This window comes from Engystomops pustulosus, chromosome 11, assembly GCF_040894005.1.
Source record: "Engystomops pustulosus chromosome 11, aEngPut4.maternal, whole genome shotgun sequence".
Classification (NCBI taxonomy): domain Eukaryota; kingdom Metazoa; phylum Chordata; class Amphibia; order Anura; family Leptodactylidae; genus Engystomops; species Engystomops pustulosus.
The window spans coordinates 10564613-10590446 of NC_092421.1; the positions used below are offsets into that span (position 1 = coordinate 10564613).

Genomic DNA, 25834 nt, shown 5'->3' on the forward strand with positions numbered 1-25834 from the left:
AACCTGTCTTGAGTGAAAATGAGGTCCCTGGTGACAGGTTCCCTTAAAGGGAGTGGATACTTAACGTTACAAAGAAGTGTTACACACAGTAATATTTACATGTAGACATGGAGGTAGAATGAAGGGTTGTACGTGGAGCTAATACACCCAAACTCTGCTTGGAAATACTGAAGATTACAGTACGTGTTCAGTATGTTCTCCTATATACATGGACAAAAATGTCAGAGGAAGGGCCAGGGGAGCAACACTAAGATGGATAAGGAGGGAAGAAACTTTGAGTAGTCCACTCTTGTTAGAAGGCTCCTGCCACCAGACAGCAGTAGACCACGGACAGGCTGGAACAGAAGAAGCAGCTCTTTACAGCTCATTCATGAAGGTCACACATAGGAGACTTCTCTCTAGGGAGCATTTCAGGAGAACAATGCCCCCCAAATAGATAACAGATCCGTGTAGAAGACGTTCATTGGTGCAGAAACATGCAGAGAAATGTAGAGGTAATTATTCTCTTATGGATTTGCAAATCAATCTACAAGTGCTGTGGGGGTGGGTACAATTCTGCAAGTGGAGGAGGGGTGGGAGCAATTATCCAAGTGCAGGAGGGGCAGGAGCAATTCTGCAAGTGCAGGAGGGGCAGGAGCAATTCTGCAAGTGCAAGAGGGGCAGGAGCAATTCTGCAAGTGCAGGAGGGGCTGGCGCAATTCTGCAAGTGCAGGAGGGGCTGGCGCAATTCTGCAAGTGCAGGAGGGGCGGGCGCAATTCTGCAAGTGCAGGAGGGGCGGGCGCAATTCTGCAAGTGCAGGAGGGGCGGGGGCGCAAATGAGCTACAGACTGATGTCTGAAAATCCCAATCTCATCCACAGGGGTGACCCTTCCATAGGAGGATCAGGGCACTTTCATCTCTCCATAAGAAAATATGGAGAATCAGGACATCCCCTAAGATATCCATAAAAAGATATTTATCTCTGCATTACTTTATCAGTTTGTGGCCATAAATGTATTTTTCGGCTCTTACTAAAGTTCCCTACTACTAATAATGGCGCTATTACTGATTTAGGAGCTGTTATGAACCTGGAAGACTCCCTTTAACATATGGGGTATTTATAAGGGGTTTTCTAAACCCCTTTAAGTAAACATAATATAGAATAGAAGGAGATAATCAGGAAAGAGGCAAAACTATACATAAAATACTGAGAGAAATAGTAAAAGAGAGGAAGCCCGGGAGATAAAGCTCTGATGGTTGGAGACCTATAAACCTATGGAGAAAGCTCCGGAGTCTGTAGATCTTTTCTCATCCCCGCGACCGGTGAGAGTCTGGTCACTTTTGAACACATTGCTGCCGAATGCAGGGGTGGCATCAGAAATCTACAAGAAAAGCAATAAAAGTATAAAGAGAAGAAGAAAATGTAACTCAGCTGCCTCAATGTCTGGAAACAAGTCAAGAAGAGCAGGACCAACCAGCGTACCTCCTCAAACTTCTTAGCTTTGTATTGATCTGCGCCTTTCAGGAAGTTTAGTAAGATGATATCACATAGGACAGTGCCCTGTAAGAGGAACAGAACCGCAACACGGAGGATCAGGAGTACGCAATGCAATGGGGTCACATTACAGCAGGGGGCGTAGAGGCTAGGACAACATCATGGTGGCTTGGCCAGGAGATCAATCTGAGGGACCAGACGTTGGGTACTGGGTCAGGTAGGAGGATTCTTAATGACAAATGACTTCTCACCAAATAATGACAGAATGTTATCAAATGCATAAAAAGATAGTTTGGAGTTTGTTATGGTAGAAATTTTCTTTGCCGTTAAATGAGCCTAAGACCTCTGCTTGTTAGTCTGAGAGATAGATAGATGATAGAGGCAGAATAGCTGCACCCTGTGATATATTGGTATTTATGGTTTGCAGCAAAAGTAAATCCTGACTGGAATCTATCGAGAGACCAAAAGAGTCCTAATTACTCTGCCCACACAGAGGGATTGACAGTGAGATTCCCAACTACCCCGCCCAAACACAGGGATTGACAGTGAGAGTCCTGATTACCCCGCCCACACACAGTGATTGATATTGAGAGTCCTGATTACCCCGCCCACACACAGGGATTGACAGTGAGAGTCCTGATTACCCCGCCCACACACAGTGATTGACAGTGAGAGCCCTGATTACCCTGCCCACACACAGTGATTGATATTGAGAGTCCTGATTACCCACCCACATACAGTGATTGACAGTGAGAGTCCTGATTACCCCACCCACACACAGGGATTGACAGTGAGAGTCCTGATTACCCCGCCCACACACAGTGATTGATATTGAGAGTCCTGATTACCCCACCCACACACAGGGATTGACAGCGAGAATCCTGATTACCCCACCCACACACAGTGATTGACAGTGAGAGTCCTGATTATCCCGCCCACACACAGTGATTGACAGTGAGAGTCCTGATTATCCCGCCCACACACAGTGATTGATATTGAGAGTCCTGATTACCCCACCCACACACAGTGATTGACAGTGAGAGTCCTGATTATCCCGCCCACACACAGTGATTGATATTGAGAGTCCTGATTACCCCACCCACACACAGGGATTGACAGTGAGAGTCCTGATTACCCCACACGCACAGTGATTGATATTGAGAGTCCTGATTACCCCGCCCACACACAGGGATTGACAGTGAGAGTCCTGATTACCCCTCCCACACACAGGGATTGATATTGAGAGTCCTGATTACCCCACCCACACACAGGGATTGACAGGGAGAGTCCTGATTACCCCGCCCACACACAGGGATTGACAGGGAGAGTCCTGATTACCCCACCCACACACAGTGATTGACAGGGAGAGTCCTTATTACCCCGCCCACAAACAACTGATTAGATCACAACATTTTGTCCCTCTTTTTACAAGGTAAAAGCTTCTACCTCTACCAAACCAATATCCCAAAAAGGGAAAAAATGTAGCTGAAAAATGTTGAATATAAAATTTTTACCATAAGACATGAAAAAAAATAAATTTAATTTTCAACATTTGTCCAAAAAGAAATTTTCCTTGGGGCGTACTTGGTTGTAGATGCTCATTCATAGACCAAAAACAGCCACTCACCACACCGACCGACGTAAAGGCCGCCACAATGTTGATAAGGGTTGGAATAATATTGAATTTCCCAGCCTGGAAGAGAAACGAGGCATCAGAAGTCAAATAGTCTAAAGCAGAATTCAAGATTAGTCCAATACAACAAGAATATACTGGTTTATAATTAAAGGGGTTGTCTCATCAAAGATCCCTTTAAATCTCTAACCATGAAGTTGATTTGGATCCTAAAGAGCATAAGAATATTTTTGTATATTGTGAGTCAGAACTTTTTCATGAAGTTTTATTGGATAGGATCAAATTATGAGTGTGGTATAACCTAGTATTGTGTAAGTCTGAACAGTTTTTTAACAGTATTAAATGGTTTTACGTGGATTATACTGAGTTTATTGTATTTATACAACTTTTTGGGAATTTGGCAACTTTAGTGACTTGTGGGATTTGACAAATTACAAATGCAATTTTTTTTCTCACATATTAATAGCTCTTGTAATGTAGATCAACTTTGCTTATTATATTGATTAGCTATGTACAGCAGTTTCTTTGCTATCTTCCTCAGTTTAGCCTGGCTCTGCAATAGCTGTGTCTCCTGGCTGTGCCGATTTCTCCTGTGATTCTTTAGAGATGTTTACAGACACTGTTTCACAGTGTGGAGGGGCTGCAGCTCCCTGCTCACAGAGGAGGAAGGAGGAGGAGGTCATGTGACAGTGGTCTCAGTGTATGTAGCAGACCTGAATGTGTCTCCTACACAGAATAGTGAGATACAAGATCTCCCCTGTTCCCTATCAGTCCCTCCATCCCAGTCTATGATTCTATAGAACTTTATCTGTCTCTCTTTTTACCTTATGATGTGGATGTACTGGGGGAGAGAAGAAAAGGCATGTCACCGCAATAGTATGATATTGGTTTTAGTAAAAAAAAAAAATTGTCAGTTCTAAGCGTTTGTATGGGTAAAACTCAATGGCAGCAGCGTGTGTGAGGACTTTTCAATGGGTCTTCCCGTGGAGTAGATAAACTAAGGAATCGATGTCTGTTTTCCTCAGCACAGACTAAACACTCAGATTACTGTTTCACTGCTGGTTTCTACTACTTATATCATACTCCTCCATGTGATGGAAACTGCCAGGCTAGTCCCCATATGCATCCTGTATGTACACTATGCATTGTGTCAACTTACTGGTAGATATCTCACTTGATTTACTGCTAAATTACTTAATGCGAAAAACAAAAGGCATTATGGGAGCTATGGGCAGCCTAAATTTGACTCAGCTTAAGAACAGAAACAGGAAGGGGTTAGTCTCCTCCCACTTTACTGCTACTGAAAAAGATTTATGACCTGTAGCTGCAGAACAGATTTTTCTGTCTTTAGAATTACTTTCAAATTACGATCAGTTTTTTTAAGATATGGCTACACAGACTGAACACCTTCATATGCTTGACTATAGTCAATTATTAGTTGTCTCAGATTAGTCATCATTGGCCGAACATAATTGGATATGAGGACTATATATGATCATCTCCTTTCGCACGTGTTGTTTATTGCTTTAAGCTTACATTGCCATAAACGAGGACATCAATTCTTATGCCAAATGCCTTGATCAAAGTCCGAAACTCTGAGCCATCAGGACGCATGTAGTATCGGGCATACCTGAAACCAAGAGAAGACATGATAAAGGATGTCTACATACAGTATGTATCTTCTTACCCAGTTATGTATAAATTAACACTTAAACTTAAATGAAAGAGGATGTTTCAGCACCTCACACATGGTATTACCATAGAATTCTGTGGGGTTTGCTTTACAGATTCTGAGGCAGTTTTCTCCATAGCCCCCCCTGTTGCCGAGATATCAATCCCAGTATCTGACCATTATAATCCTCTCCACTGACAGAGAGGAGGTGCTGGAGCAGAGAAGGGGCTGTTTTTTTTATGATAATCTATTCTGACGTTGTCCAATCAGCAGCAGACAGTGTCAGAGAAGATATACTCCTGTCTATGTCTATGCTCATCTTGACACTGTGTTAAAACTTTGCATGGGCGGCACGGTGGCTGAATGGGTAGCACTTCTGCCTTGCAGCGCTGGGGTCCTGGGTTCATGTCCCACCCAGGTCAACATCTGCAAAGAGTTTGTATGTTCTCTCCGTGTTTGTGTGGGTTTCCTCCGGGTACTCTGGTTTCCTCCCACACTCCAAAACATACTGTTAGGTTGTGAGCCCCATGGGGACAGGGACCAATTTGACATGCTTTGTGCAGCGCTGCTTAATCTGTGTGCGCTATATGAATAAAGAATTATTATTATTATTTATCTTCAGTGTTACACATCATTTACGTAAATGGAATGTTAACTAAATGTAAAAATAATGTAAATACATTTTTAACATTTCGTTAGCATACTGTAAAACACAAGGTGAACACAATGTAAATGCAGTGCATGAAAAAAAGAAAGATTACACTGTCTGCTGCAAACTCTTGGGTCCTTTGCCTCCTGTCGGCACACAGTGTGATCTCTCTGGCTGGGTTCACAAATTGGACACATTGGGGGTCATTTACTAAGGGCCCGATTCAAGTTTTTGCGATGGGTTAACCGAATATTTCCGATTTGCGCCGATTTTCCCTGTATTGGCCTACGAAAACCCAATGGATTCGAAAAAACACTGCATTTTAAAAAAAAAAAGTGTTGCTGGACTCGCGCTTACCTGCACTCGGCCAGGCTTGGTGAAGATCAGTACATTCCGATGAACTTCAGCGCAGCAGCGACACCTGATAGACGTCGGAGGAACTGCCTTAGTGAATCGCCGAAAGACCCGAATCCACGGCAGAGAAGGCGCCGCTGGATCGCGAATGGACCGGGTAAGTAAATCTGTCCCATTTACTTACAAATTCAGACAGTTCACTAAAAGTGCACTGTCTGTGCATGCAGCGATTCATTTAGACCGTGCGCCAGAAATCATGAATGTTGAGAGTTCTCCATCTTTTTTGTGGTGCAGCTTAATTTAAAAATTAAATACGGCGCACAGTCCAAATCAATCGGACCATCCAACGGCACGCCCCTTAATTTGTATTGCATGGAATATGGGTCGCAGGCAACACTTTCTCAGCGCAAACAATTCTTAAACTCTTAACGCTCAGCGTCCGATATATCGGACGCTGAGCTGATGCCGGTTCGGCTCAAGATCTGAGCTGAACCGGCATCGGGAAACACGGGGTGCCGGCTGTGACTGATAGCCGGCACCCCAGTGTAACACCCGCGATCGGAGTTGTCTCCGATCGCGGGTGCTTAACCCGTTAAATGCCGCGGTCAGCTGGGGGTTCTTTCCCCCACGATCGCCCCCCCCCCCCCCGAACCGTTTTCGGGGGGCGCCGATCGTTGCTATAGTAACGATCTGGACCCCAGAGTTACCTGCAAGAATTGCCGGTAAGATGGCGTCGGTGACGTCATCTTACTGGCACAGTGCCAGCCTATGCAAGTGTATAGGCTGACACTGATAATACTCTGCAATACATGAGTATTGCAGAATATTATCATGAACAAGCAATCAGATGATTACTTGTTCATGTCCCATGGTATAAAAGATATAAAGAGACATATAACTCAAAAAAAAGTCTAAATCATAACACAAACCCCACATATATAGTATCACCGCGTCCATAACAACCCGTAGAATAAAAGTAAATCATTATTGAACCCCCACGATAAACGCCGTAAAAAAAAACTGTTATAAACCCTCCAAAAATTATGATTTTTACCTTTTCAATCCCACAAAAAATGCTATAAAATGTGATCAAAAAACCATATGTACTCCGACATGATACTGGTGCAAAGTACAACATGTCCCGCAAAAAACAAGCCATCAACCAGCTCCGTAGCCAAAAAAGTAACAATGTTATGCCACTTGGAAGACGGCAATACATAAATGATAGATTTTTCCCCACATTAGGGTTTTGTTTGACAAATTTAGTAAAACGTAAGAAAATATATTCATGTCTGGTATCCCCGGAATCGTATCGACCCATAGAATAAAGATAACATGATTATTAGTCTATACGGTGAACACCAAAAAAAAAAGAAGTAAAAAATCCAGTACAGAATTGATGCTTTTCTACTCATGTCCTCAAAAAAAGTTCCTAAATTTGCAACAATAGGTGATACAAACCCAAAAATGGTAACACTGGAAAAAGCATCTCATCCCGCAAAAAAAATGGCATCACATGGCCCCGATAACGAAAAAGCTAAAATTTTATAGCCTTCAAAAGGGGCCAATGAGGAAACTAAAATCCTGGCAGCTGCAGGGCCCTCCTTCCCTTCTGCACCTCGCTGTGCGCCCATAACACAAGTCACTGCCACATGTGGGGGGTCTCTGTACTCAGGAGAAATTGCAGAACAAATTTTATGGTGCGTTTTCTCTTTTTATCTTTTGGAAATGTGTAAATTTTAGGGCTAAATGAACGTATAACCGGCACAATTTGACCATTCTAAATTTCACCTCCATTTTGATTCAATTACTATGAAGATCTCAAGGGGTTAACAATCTTTGTAAATGCTGTTTCTGATAGTTTGAGGGGTGCAGATTTGAAAATGGGTTGGTTATATAGGGGGTTTTTGATGCTAAATATGTAAAATTTCATTCAAAACTGTATTTATCCCCAAAATAGTCAATTCTGAAAATCCGGAAAAGCGATATTCTATTTGTAAGCCGCGTGACATCAAAATAAATTATCCAAACATTTCAGAAATTATGAAAATGTAAAGTAGACAAATGGGAAATGTTATTCAGCAAGGTATTTAGGTGGTAAATCGATCTGCCTGAAAACGCAATGATTTTGAATTTCGAAAATGGCAAATTTTTCCAAAAATGTATCATATTTTCTTTTTTTTTGTAAATAAACGCAAAACTTATCTGCCAAAATTTACCACTAAAATGAAGTACAACATGTGGGGAAAAAACAATCTCAGAATCGCTTTGATAAGTAACAGTGTTCAAAAGTTATAACCGTATAAAGAAACGCAAGTCAGAATCCAAAAAATCGGGCTGAGCCTTAAGCTACAAAATGGCTGCGTCCTTAAGGGGTTAAATACCTATGCAAGCCGTTTTAGCCTTAAAAAACGTGCACGGTCCGACAAAAGTGCACCACGCAACCTTTAGTAAATGTGTTGACATTAACACCATATTAACATCGCATTACCATTCAGTTAACATTTCAGTAACATAATGGGGCAAATTTACTTACCCGGCCCATTCGCGATCCAGCGGCGCGTTCTCTGCTCTGGATTCGGGTCCGGACGGGATTCATGAAGGCAGTTCCTCCGCCGTCCACCAGGTGGCGCTGCTGCGCTGAAAATCATTTCCACGCGCCGGAATGCACCACCTCGGACCAGGTGAAGGTAAGCGCTCCCCAAGCGACACTTTTTCGGTTTTTAAATGCGGCAGTTTTTCCGAATACGTCGGGTTTTCGTTCGGCCACGCCCCCCGATTTCCGTCGCGCGCATGCCGGTGCCGATGCGCCACAATCCGATCGCATGCGACACAATCCCGGGGCAATTCAGGTACAATCGGCGCAAATCGGAAATATTCGGGTAACACGTCGGGAAAACGCGATTCGGGCCCTTAGTAAATGACCCCCAATGTCTATGTAAACACGGTTTAAATAAAGTTTTAAAGAATGTAAATGCAATGTGTGATCACAGCCTCTAAATAAGCATACAGAGATCACACATTGCACTTCACAGCAGCTTCTCTGACACTGCCTGCTGCTGAAAGGACACTGTCAGAGAAGATTATCATAACACACACACCCTCATTCTCTCCAGCACCTCCTCTGTGACAACATAGAGGATTTGAATAGTAAGATAATGGGGATGACATCTCAGCAACTGTAGAGGCAAAAAAGAAAATTTCCCCAGAATTGTGAATCATTATGGTAAGTTAATGCCAAAGTGTATCTCTATTTTGAAAACCCTTTATTGTTAGATCTGTGAGATACTTGTAAGTCCAAAAAACCCTTTCAAGGCACTCATCTAGGAAAAATAAATGCATATGTTTATTTAAAAACTACTAAAAGGGTTTTTTCCATGAAAGAAAATTCTTACATTTTAATCCAGTGGTAATATTTACACTATAAAGATAATTTTTAACCCCTTACTTTACATTGTTACTCAGTGTTATTGCTGTTTTAGCTCCTATCACTCAGTGATGGTCAGTGTAAAATTCCAGAGTGTGAGCAGACACTTCATGATCCCTCTGTGCTGTGAGATGTTGTGTGCTGACAATGTGCTTAGATTATAAGGGTACAGGTTTATATACCAGAGTTTGGTTGACTCTCTCTGCCGTTAGTCTGAGGATGGTATGCAGAGAAGTCCAGCTTTACCTGCAGTTGATTACAGAGGGAACGCCAGAATCTGGACCCCACATTCCAAGATAATGTGCCGAGGGAGTCCATGTAGCTGGATAATATGGAGGAAGAACAGAATGGCCAGACGAAAAGCTGACGGCAGACCTGGCAGCAGAACAAAATGGGACATCTTGGAGAAACGGTCAGTTACCACCCAGATGACAGATCCGTAACAAAGTCCGTGGCCACGTGAGTCCACGGGCAGCTGGGTAGCATCCACAGGAGGCCAGCAAGTTTTAGGCGAGATGGCTTGTTACGAGCACAGGAAGTTCAGGAACCCACAAAATCCAGCACATCTTTGACCAGGTCTGACCACCAATAGTAACGAGAAATGAGGGCTACTAAGCGCTGCACCCTAAGATGCCCAGCCACTCGAGAGCAGTATTCCCAAGTCAATATCGTGTCAATAAGTGTGAAAAGAAAAGGCACCAGCGAACCTGTCGTGGGTTGAGGCGCTGAGCATTTTGGAGGTACGGGAGATTATTGTGGTCCGTATATATACAGACCGGATGACGAACTCCTTCCAAAAGATAGCGCCCTTCTTCCAAGGCAAGTTTAACCCCTTAACGCTCTGCGCCGTAGCTCTACGGCGCAGAGGTATAAGGGAAGTATGAAGAGGGCTCACGGGCTGAGTCCTCTTCATACAGAGGTGGGGGTTTTTGCATTTTGCACAAAACCCCCACCGCTAATAACCGCGGTCGGTGCTTGCACCGATCGCGGCTATTAACCCTCTAAACGCCGCCCGCAAAGTCGCGGGCGGCGTTTAAAAGACGGCGGCGCGCGGGCGCCGCCATCTTTTTTTCGATCGCCACGCCCCCGAACGTCATCGGGGGGCGGCGATCGGTTACCATGGTAGCCTCGGGTCTTCTCTTGACACGAGGCTACATGGTTTATGCAGGTTCGTTACAATGAGCCAGTGGCTCATTGTAATGTAAGACCTGCAAAAACGCCATATATTGCAATACTGTAGTATTGCAGTATATGGTAGGAGCGATCTGATCATCTAGGGTTATTGTACCCTAGATGGTCTAAAAAATAGTAAAAAAAAAAAGAAAAAAAAAAGTTTAAAAAATAAAAAAAATTAATAAAATATTAAAAGTTCAAATCACCCCCCTTTCCCTAGAACGGATATAAAACATAACAAACAGTAAAAATCACAGACATATTAGGTATCGCCGCGTCCCAAAATGCCCGATCTATCAAAATATAAAAACGGTTACGGCCGGCGGTGACCTCCGAGGCGGGAAATGGCGCCCAAATGTCCGAAATGCGACTTTTACACCTTTTTACATAACATAAAAAATGAAATAAAAAATGATCAAAATGTCGCACAGACCTCATATGGTAGCAATGAAAACGTCGCCTCATTTCGCAAAAAATGACCCCTCACACATTTCCGTGCGCCAAAGTATGAAAAAGTTATTAGCGTCAGAAGATGGCAAAAAAATTTTTTTCTTTTTTGTACACATTCGTTTAATTTTTGAAAATGTATTAAAACACAATAAAACCTATATAAATTTGGTATCACCGCGATCGCACCGAACCAAAGAATAAAGTAGGCGTGTTATTTGGAGCGAAGAGTGAAAGTCGTAAAAACTGAGCCCACAAGAACGTGACGCACGTGCGGTTTTTTTTCAATTTTTCCACATTTGGAATTTTTTTTCAGCTTCGCAGTACACGGCATGTTAAAATAAATAACATTACGGGAAAGTAAAATTTGTTACGCACAAAATAAGCCCTCACACAGGTCTGTACACGTAAAAATGAAAAAGTTATGGATTTTTGAAGTTGGAGAGCGAGAAATGAGCCGGAAAACCCTCCGTCCTTAAGGGGTTAATAGCCAGAAGTTCATGATCTCCAACGGAGTAATTCCTCTTTGCAGCGGGGAAGGTTTTAGCGAAAAACCCACAATGACATGAGACATGAACAGGATCACTGGATCCAAAGCTGAGCAGAATTGGAAGATGCAGGCATGCAGAAGCTTTACTCTTGCCTAGGGATGCTCCTCCAAGGAACCTTAGGTGAGAATGACTTCCTGGACACTGAGGAAGCACTGGACACGACTGGAGGAAGTGTTCCGGCCTGGCACAGTAACTGCAGAGATTCAAACATCAAAAAGGAAGAGTAAAGCAAGGCAGCACTCACCAAGGCTAGAGGAGGCTCTCATTTAGCGTGAAACGGCACGTCGACCTTCCGAGGCTTGCACGCTGTCTGTCATGCTGAAGTTTTGAATAAAGAGAACATTAACATTGGTGAGGGCTGCCTTGCTTTACTCTTCTTCCCTTTTGATGTTTGGATCTTACTGACTGAAGAGCTCACCTCCATCGGTTTGTGATAGTGGCTTGTTTCCTGGGTGGTTACTGAATGTAAGATGGTGAAGAAGTGTTGCCAGTGATTCTACTTCAGATATATTGATGTAGATGCAGAGATTTCCCTGTCTACGTCTGGAGCGCTTCTTGGGGTGTTAGCCGGGTCTTACCCACCTGCATGGGCTTTTCAGTAGCAGAGACGGTAGAGGTGATCTTTGGAAAACTGGAGCCAGGCGGGAAAAATGTTCAGAGAAGCAGATGTCTATCCAAGTGGCCAAGGAGATTAGACCACTCAGGTTTTACGGCAGGTCCCATGCAGACAGGGCGTCTTTGATCTGACTAGACAGTCCCTTTTTAAAGGTGGTGACCAAGGCTGCTTCATTCCAGGAAAGTTTAGAAGCCAGTGTATGGAATTGTACCGCATAGTCACCCACAGAGGAGTCCCCTTGGCACAAGTTCAGAAGGGCAGCCCAAGCCGAAGACACCCGGGCTGGTTGCTCGGAGACAGTCTGTAGTTCAGCACGGAATTTGGTGATGTCTGCTGTAACTGGATGTCCCCTGTCCCAGAGGAGAGTGGCTCATGCCAGGGCTTTTCCAGAGAGAAAAGACTGAACATGAAAGCCACTCTCGACCGTTCAGTTGCGAATTGTGTAGGCATAAGTTCAATAAGCAAGGAGCACTGGGTAATAAAGCCTCTGCACAACTTTGCATCCCCATAATATTTGGAAGGCATAGAGAGCCTCAGCCTAGGTTCTGTGGAAGGTAGACAAACTGAAGGAACTCGATGTGGCTACTGGGAGGTCAATAGCTGCTGTAGAATGCAGGTGGCTTGTTCGAGCTACTGACCTTGTATGGCAATCTGCTGGGACTGTCGTGCCACGATAAGCCAGTTCAGGTAGCGGAATATATAGCCGAATCTTACTGTCAGGATCTGAGATGTACCACTCTGTTCCACCGCGAGTGAGGGTGTAAGCCGACACCTGAGTGCGGAATCTAAGTGGCACCTGGTTTTCACCAGAGGCTGTCGCAAAGCTGGATGGACTTGCTGCGGCTGGGTACCACCAGGTCGCTCCACAGGCACTTTACCCGTGGTAGTGCCCAAGGCGTGATAGAAAGTCGTGAGGCAGAAACGTGGTCGGGGACATGCAAGAGGTCAAGACAGGCAGCACGGAATCAACGTCAGGGACAAAGCAGAAGGTCAGGGCAGGCAGCACGGAGTCAAAGTCAGGAACAGAACCGGGTTCACAATGGGAAATCAGCAGACAGGCACTAGGCAACGAAAGATCAGGCCGGGAATGCTGGGAGAGGCCGGCTTTTATTCAATTACTGGAAATGGCCAGCACCAATCAGTGGTGCGCTGGCTCTTTATATCCTCGAGCACCGGCGCGCACACCGAGCTGCGAGTAGCGGAGCAGGAACGTGGAGAGGTAAGACAGCATAGCAGGGAGCTGGAGGCCAGAGAGAAGCGACGTGAGCACCCATGACAATATCTTTTGGGAGAAGGTCTTTGACCTCTGCTCCAAGGTCTCCAAAAACAAATTATTGGCCATATTGGGAGTAGGAATAGACAAAATTCCTTCTCGTTCCTGAAAACTGGTAGGCCACATCCTGCTCTCTGAAAAACTGCTCATAGCTAGAAGATGGAAAAAGAAACCCCTCCACACTCCTGACATGAAATGATCTACTGGCAGAACACTGCACATATGAAAGATTATACAATATAAATCCAACTCCTCATCTTCCTTCCGCTATATGTGGGACTCATGGATGGAATTGTTTCCCTCCCTCCCCCTTGAAGCAGTAGGTGATTCGGCTTAAGATATAGGGGCAGATTTACTTACCCGGTCCATTCGCGATCCAGCAGCGCGTTCTCTGCGCTGGATCCGGGTCCGGCAGGGATTTAATAAGGTAGTTCCTCCGCCGTCCACCAGGTGGCGCTGCTGCGCTGAAAAGCATCTGACCGCGCTGGAGTTCACCGGCTCGGGCTGAGTGAAGGTAAGCGCGTCCCGAGCGACACATTTTCCGTTCTTAAAAGCGGCGTTTTTTCCGAATACATCGGGTTTTCGTTCGGCCACGCCCCCCGATTTCCGTCGCGCGCATGCCGGCGCCGATGCGCCACAATCCAATCGCGTGCGCCAAAATCCCGGGGCAATTCAGGTACAATCGGCGCAAATCGGAAATATTCGGGTAAAACGTCGGGAAAACGCGAATCGGGCCCTTAGTAAATGGCCCCCATAAAGTAAATTGTCAGGAACAACCTAACCCAGTTATAGATAATACAAATAGTAACCCCCCATACTGACGCGGCCTGAAAAGGCTCTAGTGACCGGGGTATTTTAGCAAATTTTCGTACGTGGCGGTTTCAGGGCCATAAAACATATTAAAAGTTTAAAGATTTTTTTTTTTATAATTTACAGTACATTTTTTTTAATATTCAAATTAACTCAAAATGAACAGTATTAATGAATTCCCTATTTTGTTTTGGTCATTTTGAAATATAATGGGGGTCATTTACTAAGGGCCCGAATCGCGTTTTTCTGACGGGTTATCCGAATATTTCCCCGGGATTTTGGCGCACACTGGTGGACATCGGGTGTACTACCTTATTGAATCGCCGGAAGACCCAAATCCTCCGCAGAGAACGCGCCGCTGGATAGCGAATGGACGGGTAAGTAAATCTGCCCCAATATGTGTAGTCTCGGGCAAACCAGGCAACTATGGCGATGCTTTTTGTAGTGTAACTGGGGATTTTTTTTTAAGGGGGGGGGTGTGACTGCACCCTGAGTTACAGTGGGAACAACAACTGTGACCGGGGATTCTGATCAGGGCTGGACTGGGTCTAATTAGGCCCAGCAGCTCTGGTTAACCCCCTTTAGACACAGCGGTCACATGACAGCGCAGGCTCTTCTCCTCCGTGCATTACACTTCAGCGCGATGCTGTGCGGAGTGGAGAAGGGAGAATCGGTAATGAACTGCGTCTCCCTTCTCCTTAGGGTCTCCGGATATCTCTGACATCCGGAGACCCGGTCCAACTCCCACAGCTGGCGCGGGAGAAGTAGAAAAGTGCAGCAACATCTAAGGGTGATGGCACACGTGGCGTTTTGAATGCGTTTTTGGGCCCTTTTTAAGCAGTCCATAAAAAAACGCATGTGCGTTTTTGACCAGTTTCAATTAGGATAATTGATCAAACCTGTCAAAAACGGATGCGTTTTAAAAAAAAACGCATGCATTTTTCAAAAACGCATGCATTTTTTGACGGACTGCTTAAAAATGGCCCAAAAACGCGTTCAAAACGACACATGTGCCATCACCCTAAAGGTGTTACTGCAGACTCGGGACCTGCACCCGTAGACGTCTAAAGTTAGTGGGCGGTCTGTAGGGAATTTACGTTAACAGTTACGTTATTCAATTGTCTTGTTGGTATTTATCCAATATACAAACCTTTAAGATATCTATTCCAATGCGGATTTAAATATATTATCACACGTAAACAAGGTACCAATGTAACGTAATATATCTGTATCTAATACCAAGCTTTGTATTTGTTGTGAAAAATTCCAATAAAAAAAAATTAGTCGGGAGACGCGCTTTGAATGGAAAGCGGACACGTCATTGATTGGTAGTGCTATGTGCCACGGACTACCTATCTTTAAGTACTCGAGTATAAGCCTATTTTTTCAGCACAAAAGATGTGCTGAAACCCCAAACTCGGCTTGTACTCGAGTAAAAAAATATATGTTTTACCAGGTTTTTGTGGTAAAATTAGGGGCCTCGGCTTATACTTGGGTCGGCTTATACTCGAGTATATACGGTAGTTTAATAAATATATGGGGTTTTTTTTACCGGATGAGCGCCTCGAAAGTTTGGATATATTGCACTTGTCTTCTTTAATTCCATTTTTTTGGCAAAAATATTGTCAAAAAGTGTCAAATTTTAATCTTGATGTAAATTGTAGAAGAGAGATTCAAGCAAAAAGAAAAACAATTCTGCCCAAATTGTAACTGGGAGGTTGTGGGTCCCAAGGCAAAATGTAAGAGGGCGCCCTCCTCCACAGCTCTCTCATATATGACCCCCTCAGGTACCAGGGACTTCTGATACTCTGCAAAGTTTTACCTCTTGGCCCTGATTCCACCATGTTTTTTTCTTATGTCTTATACAGGAAGTCCCCGGGTTACGTACAAGATAAGGTCCATAGGTCGAATTTATTTGTAAATCGAAACTGTATATTTTATAATTGTAGATCCAGACAATTTTTTTTTTGCCCCAGTGACAATTGGAGTTTTAAATTTTTTGCTGTAATGGGACCAAGGATTATGAATAAAGCTTCATTACAGACACCTTACAGCTGATCATTGCAGTCTGGGACTATAGTAACATCCAGAGAGGTCACCAGAGGTCACAGGGGGCAGAGGGGTCCGTCTGTAACTAAGGGTCGTCTGTAAGTCGGGTGTCCTTTAGTAGGGGACCGCCTGTAGTGTATATGATAGGTTGGTATTATATTTTTTTTTGTTTATATTTATTTGTGATCTGTTCTCTGATTCGGCAGGAGCAGGTCAGGTATTATAACTGAGAATAACAATTATCCAGATAAATTATAAAAAACAAGGCCTGCTACAAAGAAGATATATATACCTATATACAGACCCCATAGTAAATATCAAAGAACAATAGACAACAATTTGTACACAATCGATACATTTTATTAACAATATACAACAATCACATATGTATAATCACCAAGACTTAAAGGGAACCTACCACCACAAATCTACCTATAAAGGTAGATTGGGTGGTAGGTGGATCAATGGGACGTGAGGATAGCCCTTTTAAGGGCTAATCCTCACGTCCCCGCACTTTTTTAATAACTTTTATTAGATATTTATTCAAAATTACTTATGCGGCTACTGGGGCGTGGAGTAGCCGCATATGAGATTACATGAGGCGGCTACTCCACGCCCCGGTAGCCACTTTACCCCTCCTACTCACCCATCTTCGGCGCGCAGCTCCGCGTAGCTGCGCCCCCTCGTCCGGCGATCCTGCCGTCTGCGCATGCGCAGAAGAGCAGGCCCGCGCCTGTTTCGGAGTAGTGACCGCGCAGGCGCGGGCCTGCTCTTCTGCACATGCGCAGACGGCAGGATCGCCGGACGAGGGCGCGCAGCTACGCGGAGCTGCGCACCGAAGATGGGTGAGTAGGAGGGGTAAAGTGGGTACCGGGGCATGGAGTAGCCGACTCATGTAATCTCATATGCGGCTACTCCACGCCCCAGTAGCCGCATAAGTAAATTTGAATAAATATCTAATAAAAGTTATTAAAAAAGTGCAGGGACGTGAGGATTAGCCCAAAAAAGGGCTATCCTCACGTCCCATTGATCCACCTACCACCCAATCTACCTTTATAGGTAGATTTGTGGTGGTAGGTTCCCTTTAAAAACAACCCATAAAAACCCATAAAAACCATGGACTGTTTTTGTGGGTTGCTTTTAAGTCTTGGTGATTATACATATGTGATTGTTGTCTATTGTTCTTTGATATTATCTATGGGGTCTGTATATAGGTATATACAGGTATTATACCTGTGACCTCAGACGCACAATAACCTTCGAAATTTTATTTCCTAGATAGAAATGCGCATAACAGTGTGTCATCTGATCCCCACCCATGAGCATGTACTCAACTGGGGACGGGACGTCCACTTCTACAAACCAAGAAACATAGAAATACCTGAAGTTATATCCAGGGGAAACGTTGTTCTTCTCGGAAACACTGTCCAGTCTGGTAAAGCTGTAACGGGGAACGCACAGATCCCAAGACTGGTCCAGGTCACAGAGCCAACCAATCTTTATACTCAGCACCCCTCCCTGCAAGACAAGGTGTAATACATAAGGCAGATGTACAGGTTGTGCTGAGGACATCTTAAAGGGGTTTGAAAACCATAAGAGGGCTTGTTTTATGTGGGATAAATTGAACTTCCTATTGGCACCATTCCATATTACATTCGAAATAACAATTTACTTTGGGGTCAAGGAGTAAGAGTTTTCCTTATAAGCCACCTTGTAGGTGTGTGGAGACTTACAACCATTGATGCTCCACCAGGGGATTCTGGGAAATATGAAAATAAGTTTTTCAGGATGGGATAAGGAAACCTACTCCTGTTATGCTACCTTTTGAGGCAGCCCCCTTGACATCAAGCATGACATTCAGGAAGCCTAATGACATGATGACATGGGATTAAAGCCAAACCAGTATATCTATTCCCGAAGGAACAGACTCCCAACTGTAGACAGTGCTGTTTCCATGTGGTTGCATCTCTTTAGTACAGTGTAGGTAACAGGTTTGAGGCTTTTGACTAGGGTCAGGAAGTAACTGTTCTTCTTACTGAGACTTTGCCAATTTAGGCCGCCTTGAGAGGCGGGTAAAGTTTTACAGCCATTGATGCTGCACTGGGGGATTCTGGGATATATACAAATAAGTTATAAGGTAACAAAAGAGGCGTGGTTTTCCTTGTCCCCTACTGGAAAACTTATTTGCAAATTAATTTCCCACTATTTCTTTTGGACTTTGTTTTTTACAATTTTTATTTTATTCTTTAAAATGACACCTGTCATCAGTTTGTTTCTCCATTAAACTCCCAACCCCCTCAGGTAAGGTATCAAGTGTCCTTTCTAGAGTTTGGTCAAGGTTAGAAGCTTAAGGGGGATAATCACTTGAGAAACACATGGTGCCGTATTAAAGATACAAATATAACATTTTGGATCACATCAGGCTTTTGGTTCTGTGAATTATAGAACCAGAGATACAGACAGTTAAAAAAAGGCAGGAACTGGATATTTATCTGCAGCTCACATTCCCAACAGTGGGGGTCATTTACTAAGGGCCCGATTCGCGTCTTCCCGACGCGTTACCCAAATATTTCCGATTTGCGCCGATTTTCCCTGAATTGCCCCTGGATTTTGGCGCACGCGATCGGATTGTGGCTCATCGGCGCTGGCATGCAGGCGACGGAAATCGGGGGGCGTGGCCGCACGAAAACCCGACTTATTCGGAAAAACCGCCGCATTTTAAAAAAAAAATGTGTCGCGAAAATTGCACTTACCTTCACTAGGAATAGGCCGGTGAATTTCAGGGCATTCCAGCGGACTTTCAGCGCAGCAGCGCCACCTGGTGGATGGCGGAGGAACTGCCTTAATAAATCCCGGCCGGACCCGAATCCACCGCACAGAACGCGCCGCAGGATCGCGAATGGACCAGGTAAGTAAATCTGCCCCAGTGTCTTTTATTGTCTGTAGCTCATAGAACCACAAGCCTGATGTGATCTGAAAGATGAAATTCTTGTCTTTAATATGACACCAGTATGTTTCTAGATACTATAAAACTAAAGGTAATGGCTTAGTACATGCCCAATTCTCATACTCTCAAGGGAGCTAAATCCCCACTAGAGTAGTCAATCACAATCTTATTCCATGTTTGGCCGAACACGGTGCGAATGTCTATGAGGGAATTGAAAAATCAATATCTATCTGCTCCTGTGCCTTACCCTGTTCAGCCGAGATGTCCTGATCCTTCTGCCCTAAGAAGAAACTGTTGTTTCCGATGATATGCAATATTATGGAGGGGAATGTTGTGAACATCTTTCTCATAGACTTCATTTAGGAATTCTGCTTAGTTTGTAAAGAAACAGACTACAATGTGCACCTTAGTAACAATGTTACTTCTCTGTTGTTATGGGAATTCTAAGGTAAAAGCAAAAGATGACAGACTATGCTAATGGTCACAAAAATGGCTATGGGAAATCTGTCTATAGGATTGAAGACTGCTCTCTCTCTCCCCTCCTGTTTGTTACACATTTGTGAGTGTTAACCCTTTCTGTTCTCTCCCTGGCTGTAGTATGCTACAATATAAGCCCAATATAAGCCCTATCAAGTTGAAAGTGAATCCTCCCTTCTCAGAGCTGTGTAACCAAACACAGGGAGATTATTTGTGAGCTCATGCAGCCTCCATAGACTCACACTGTACAGGCTGGAATACACATCTCTATGGGAGGAGCTTGATTCTTTTGACAAACTAAGCAGAATTTGCCAATGAAGTATATTAGAAAAATGTTTCCCACATCCCCCTACACATGATCTAAGAAAATGATCTCAAATGACGGTCACACTTTAAAGCCACATTGAAGTGAATGGGTCTGAGCAGCAATCTCACACACAACCTGCGGAGCCGTTTTATGGAAGAGAGCGGTCATGTGCTTCAAGCCCTTTAAATATCAAAAAGCTATTAGATTTCAATAAAGATATCAATTAGAGTTAGTAGATAAATAATTGAGGATTTATCATCAGGATCCTGGAGTAATTGCTGCAGAAAATGCTACTTTGTGGTCACAAGCGAATAGTAAATTATCAATGAGGAATGTTTTTAGTACAGGACTACGACAAGGAAACAACAACTCACTTTCATTTATGGACCTTTACATCATTTATGACCCTTAAATCAGGGAGGGGTAAGTCAACAGCCACCGTCTGAGTCTCGCTGTGTCCAGCTACAACTGGTTGTGTTTACATACAGCAGAGGGAGCAGCACTGCAGGGGGTGGGGCAACAACCTGAACCAATGAGGAGTCAGGCGCGCGTCTCACTCCCAGGTGGGGTATTAAAAATATCCCAATAATGTAGAGTACAAACCTTTTCAGCCAGGTTGGTGAAGTTCTGACCGGCAAATTTGACAATGTCTCCGAGTCTGAATATGGGGCAGAACGGGGATTTGTCGGGGTGAAAGCGACAGTTCAGACTTTCTGGTAGATTTCCCCTAAAGAAATAAAAGAGAGAGAATTACATGGGGACGAGGATCTGATAATAGGTCTGAGGCAATAGAGATGGGAACAAGTCACTGTCCAACCATTGTAGCTCCTGGAGAGTGGCTGTCCTGTCACATATGCAATGAGCGGGAGAGAAATATTCAAACAATGTGGACAATGTCTACAAGGCTACTTACCTCTCAAAGTCAAAAATTGGAAATCTCACACTGTTCTTGACAAAAATTGTGAAGTTTTCAGCTTCCATCAAGATGGGCCTTAAGAAAGATGCAAATTCGTGATTATTACCTTTTATAACAACTGATAGACATGGGTGGTGCTACCATTCTGGACATTCCCTTCAAATTAGTAACAGAGCATGAATATGGGGGTGCACGGTGACCTGCGGCTCCATGCTAAGATGCCCCGGGCATTCTGTGTGCCAACATATGGTGCTTCTTACTGTTCAGCAATTTATACCCCGGCACACGGAAGTAAGGTTGAGGAGGTGTTGGCACCCGACTACAGCACAGTCTTAAAGACGCCCTAATTGGAATATCCCACCTGAATCAATAGTCATGGACTCTGAAGCCCACCTGGCACGCAGCACACTGATTACTGTGAAGGAAACTTTTCAGCACCGTCATCCATTACCAGAGATCTCAGTAATCTTTTAATATTTGGCGCAATGACAATAAACAAAAGATCATTACATGGTAATGGAGAATAGGGAGCACTGATAATGTCATCTCTGTGCTACGTCTGACTATAGCCCATGGCTGCAGAAATCTAATACCAGAACCAATACTGTGCATACAATAGCTGACCAAAGTGTGTGCCCATCAATGTATCTAACAGTCAGTGTGCGTCACATATACTCAGGGGCGCAGTGTGTGACAGTTCTATATTTAGGAGCGCAGTGTGTGCCCATCAATGTAGCTGCCAGTCAGTGTGCATCACATGTACTCAGGGGTGCAGTGTGTGACAGTTATATATTTAGGAGCGCAGTGTATGCCCATCAATGTATCTAACAGTCAGTGTGGTCACATATACTCAGGGGCGCAGTGTGTGACAGTTATATATTTAGGAGCACAGTGTGTGCCCATCAATGTATCTGACAGTCAGTGTGCATCACATATACTCAGGGGCGCAGTTTGTGACAGTTATGTATTTAGGAGCGCAGTGTGTGCCCATCAATGTATCTAACAGTCAGTGTGCACCACATATACTCAGGGGTTCAGTGTGTGACAGCTATATATTTAGGAGCGCAGTGTGTGCCCATCAATGTATCTGACAGTCAGTGTGCATCACATATACTCAGGGGTACACTGTGTGACAGTTATATATTTAGGAGCGCAGTTTTTGCCCATCAATGTATCTGACAGTCAGTGTGCATTATACTACACTACTACATTATTCCATGTTTGAGTCAGCATGATACTAATCACTAGATTATTGTACAAATTGGTGGGTCATGTTACTTTATATATTCCCAGTCCTTCACTTTTTTTTTTCCAACGAATCATTACCCTATGCCTCCAATATATCTCCGGGCATGACTGCTTGTTGTCTGTGTTCTAACACTTCAGAACTGCACTTGTCTGTCATTTGAATTTTATATCTTTGTAACACTATGGGGCAGAATTACTTACCCGGTCCTGTCGCGATCCAGCGGCGTGGTCTCCGTCGAGGATTCGGGTCTTCCGGCGATCCACTAAGGTAGTGCTCCCGATGTCCACCAGCGCACCGCTGCACTGCTGCGCTGAAGTCCGTCGGAGTTCACTGGAGTTCACTGTCCTATCCTGGGTGCAGGTAAGCGCATGTCAAGCGACATATTTTTTTTTTTTTTTTTTTTAAATACCACGGTTTTTCCGAATTCGTTGGGTTTTCTTACGGCCACGCCCCCCCCCCCACTTCCATCGCGTGATGCGCCACAATCCGATCGCGTGCACCAAAAACCCGGGGCAATTCAGGGAAAATTGGCGCAAAACTGTAAAATTCAGGTAACCCGACGGAAAAACGCAATTCGGGCCCTCAGTAAATGACCCCCTATGTGTAACAGGTGGAATAGGCGTTTATGTTAATAAAGCTTGATCTATAATTTTTATTCCATTCCAACGTATCATTCTGTCTCTCTCTCCTCTTCTGAGGGGTAAAATTTGTTACATATTTGCAGTCTTTTGGGGCAGCAGACTGGGTACACAGGGGTACATTTTGCCTAATGGCCTGACTTCAGTTCTTTTTTCCCTGTGGTTCTTTCCCTGTGTCTGTTCCTATTTTCTGATTAAAAAAAAATAAAAAAAAAACTAATAAACTCCATTTAGGCTCCCACTATGGTCCACAGTTTAGCCATAAAAAGCAAAGAGAAAGGCATTACACATAACAACAAGATCAGACTACATAGGGTAAGCTTTTAGTCTGTAACCACGGAAACACATAGGTTTGCATAAGAGGCAAGTACATAGAACATTATTTTTTTTTACAACCAATACTACAGATCCAAAGACGTGTGAATACAGCCTATTAGTATTGTACAGTGTATTACTTACGTACGGACAGTGTCATTCTCTGTTGGGCACCAACCTTGAATCTGACAGAATGATCGAACGCAACGGCCGGTGAGAAAACCTGTAGTACACAAGTACAACTTCCTCACCATCTGTGCAAGGGGCAGGGTTATATACCAGTCATAAGTGTATCTACCGTACACTAGTGTGTCAATAGGCTAGCAATGAAAACAGCAACTCATTCTGCAAAATACAAGTCCTCACACAAAACATATAAAAAGTTATGGCTCTCGGGAAATATTAAAAAAAACAACATGTTAAAGGGTTTCTATTGTGCTGTCTGGTGTGTACAACACTCGACATGGCCCAGAGGACGCAAATTAATATAATCTACACTTATATTACTGTAATTAAACTGACTTACAGACTTAAAGATGACTTATACACAAAAAAAACTAAATTATTGTGCAATGGCTGTAATAATAATTTGTTGAAGGTTTGCAACTACACATTTAGAATTTTGATATTACAAAAACTCAACTGTTCCAACAAAAAACAAGTCCTCATGCAGCCAGATTGATGAGAGAAATAAAAAAAAAAAAAGTTATGGCTCTCGGTGGACAAAATAACATCGACTTGATGCAACTCGAACCGTAAATGTGCTGAAAAAAAGGAAATATGAAATGATTTTATCAAGACAGAATGTCCTCACCATTAGACGTGGGCTTGTTTCTTGTACAGTTGCTGTCATTATTGCATTTATATTTGTCATCAGTCTAAAAAAAAAAAGGAATATGTATAGAAATTATAAGAGTGATCAAAAATAACAGCTAAAAAGGATTCCCCCAGAAAAACTAGAAGTTATATTCCTACTAAGCAAATCATTAACTCTTACAAACCACTAATTGTAATGGAATTGGAAGTATTTTTCGGACTATAAGGCGCACCGGAGTATAAGGCGCACCTGATTATAAGGATGAATGACCAGCAGGTGGCAGACCTGTGCACAGTTCAATGCAGTTGTTGTTGTTGAAAATCAAAGGATTATTAGTGCGCCTTATAGTCCGAAAAATACGGTAATAACAGCAAGAAGTGGGGGCCAGTGAGGGGCCCTCATTTAAAAGGGAACCTGTCCCCCCATTTTTCACATATACAGCTAGTGGAAGGTTCCCATGCGGCCCTAGTCACTTACTGATCCTTCTTTTAGCTAAAAATTGTTTCCCTCACATCCCCATATGATTTTCTCTCTGTTATCTTACCTGACATACCGGGAGATCCTGAGTGAGTCAGAGGGGGCGTGTCCTGCAGTCTTCACTCACTTCTACTCCACCCCATGCACCATTCTCACCATTGAGCACTTTATATCATGTGATCATGGTGATGTCATCTAAGGTCTTTTAACCACTATGATTTTCTTCTACTCCTCCCCATCCTCCATGAATTCTGTTGTGATTTCATGTGATCAGATACATACATGGGGTAGATTTTGCAAATGTTAGTGGGTAAAGGATCTTAGATGACATTCACCCTGGTCACATGACATGCGGTGCTGAATGGTGAGGAGGAATGGGGAGGAGCCGCTCCTCTGACTCCTGCTAGGTTTTGCTGTACGTCAGGTAAGAGAACAAAGTTGATTTTATTGGGATAGGAAGGAAACCATTTTTAGCTAAAAGAATGGTGCCATTTAGTTGATCTAGCTGAATTTGTGAAAAATGTGGGGCAGGTTCCCTTTAAGATGGAGGGTAACAAGTGGTGGTTGTAATGCATTTCCTTCTAAAATACCGGTAAAATGGGTTGTTCCAGACATTGATCTGATGAAAAACTTATTAGAATTAAAAATTTGATTGGGGTTAGTTCTACGGAAATGATCACAAATGCGATAAAGTGGTAGCCACGAGCTGAAAGATGCAGAAGAAAGCAGAAAACTGCTGTTCAAACGGAGGAGGTCTATGGTCAATATGGAGCCGGTTTAGCCAATGATCACAAGTCACCAGTCAGTCCTTTACACACGCTTGTTGCCTACTACTGACAAATTCGCTCATTGGCTTGTGAAATTTACTGGACCAACAACAAATGAACTGAATAAACCTGCGGAGTTCATTTCAGAAGTTGTAGGCTCCATCCAGCAAATCCTTCAAGACTACGAAGCGAGATTGTCAGACCCAAGTCAGAGGGTAACGGAGTTACCATTAAGAAGAAACCAACAACCTCATGTCCTAAATGTATCAGGAAACACTATGAACGGCCCAAAGGCAAATGATGCAGCGTGTTGGAGATGGATGGAAGCAAAATTATTCTTCTGGGTCTAGTGGACGGAGATAGAAGGGAAGACGTCGTGTGAATTGAACTCAAACCTCGGAACATTGTGAAGATGGTAAAGTATGGTGGTGCACAACTCCTGATATGGAGTTTTATGGCCTGTTTATGTTGTATGAAGGATCATGGGTCACTTTATGGCGCGCCATTTACCGTATTTTCCGGGCCATTAGGCGCACCGGAATATAAGGCGCATTAGTCCGATGCGCCTTATATATGTAATAATTCCATATATAAGGCGCATTGGACTATAAGGCGCAGGGTCGGGGGCGTGGCGGAGGTCCGGGGGCGGAACGGAGACCCGATGGGACGAGACGCGACACCGAGACGAGACGCGGAACGCGGGGAAGGTGAGCGGGGAAGGTGAGGGGGAGGTAAAGAATAGAATACTTACATAGATCCCCGCTACCGGAGACAGCAGATCTCCAGCGGGAACTG

At 43.8% G+C, this 25834-nt stretch overlaps 1 protein-coding gene across 1 annotated transcript in view; it reads right to left on the reverse strand.

The window, feature by feature from the left end:
* Positions 1 to 9: 9 nt before the first annotated feature.
* Positions 10 to 25834, reverse strand: part of P2RX3 (purinergic receptor P2X 3) — a 33120-nt gene continuing 7295 nt past the window's right edge. Inside the window, exons 4-12 of the mRNA XM_072130376.1 lie at positions 23793 to 23856; positions 23123 to 23201; positions 20774 to 20851; positions 20464 to 20587; positions 17511 to 17647; positions 4645 to 4738; positions 3103 to 3168; positions 1464 to 1541; positions 10 to 1362 (exon numbers count right to left, since the gene is read on the reverse strand). Coding sequence (XP_071986477.1) covers positions 1246 to 1362; positions 1464 to 1541; positions 3103 to 3168; positions 4645 to 4738; positions 17511 to 17647; positions 20464 to 20587; positions 20774 to 20851; positions 23123 to 23201; positions 23793 to 23856 — 837 coding nt within the window. The 3' untranslated portion in view covers positions 10 to 1245. The remainder of the gene's footprint in view (positions 1363 to 1463; positions 1542 to 3102; positions 3169 to 4644; positions 4739 to 17510; positions 17648 to 20463; positions 20588 to 20773; positions 20852 to 23122; positions 23202 to 23792; positions 23857 to 25834) is intronic.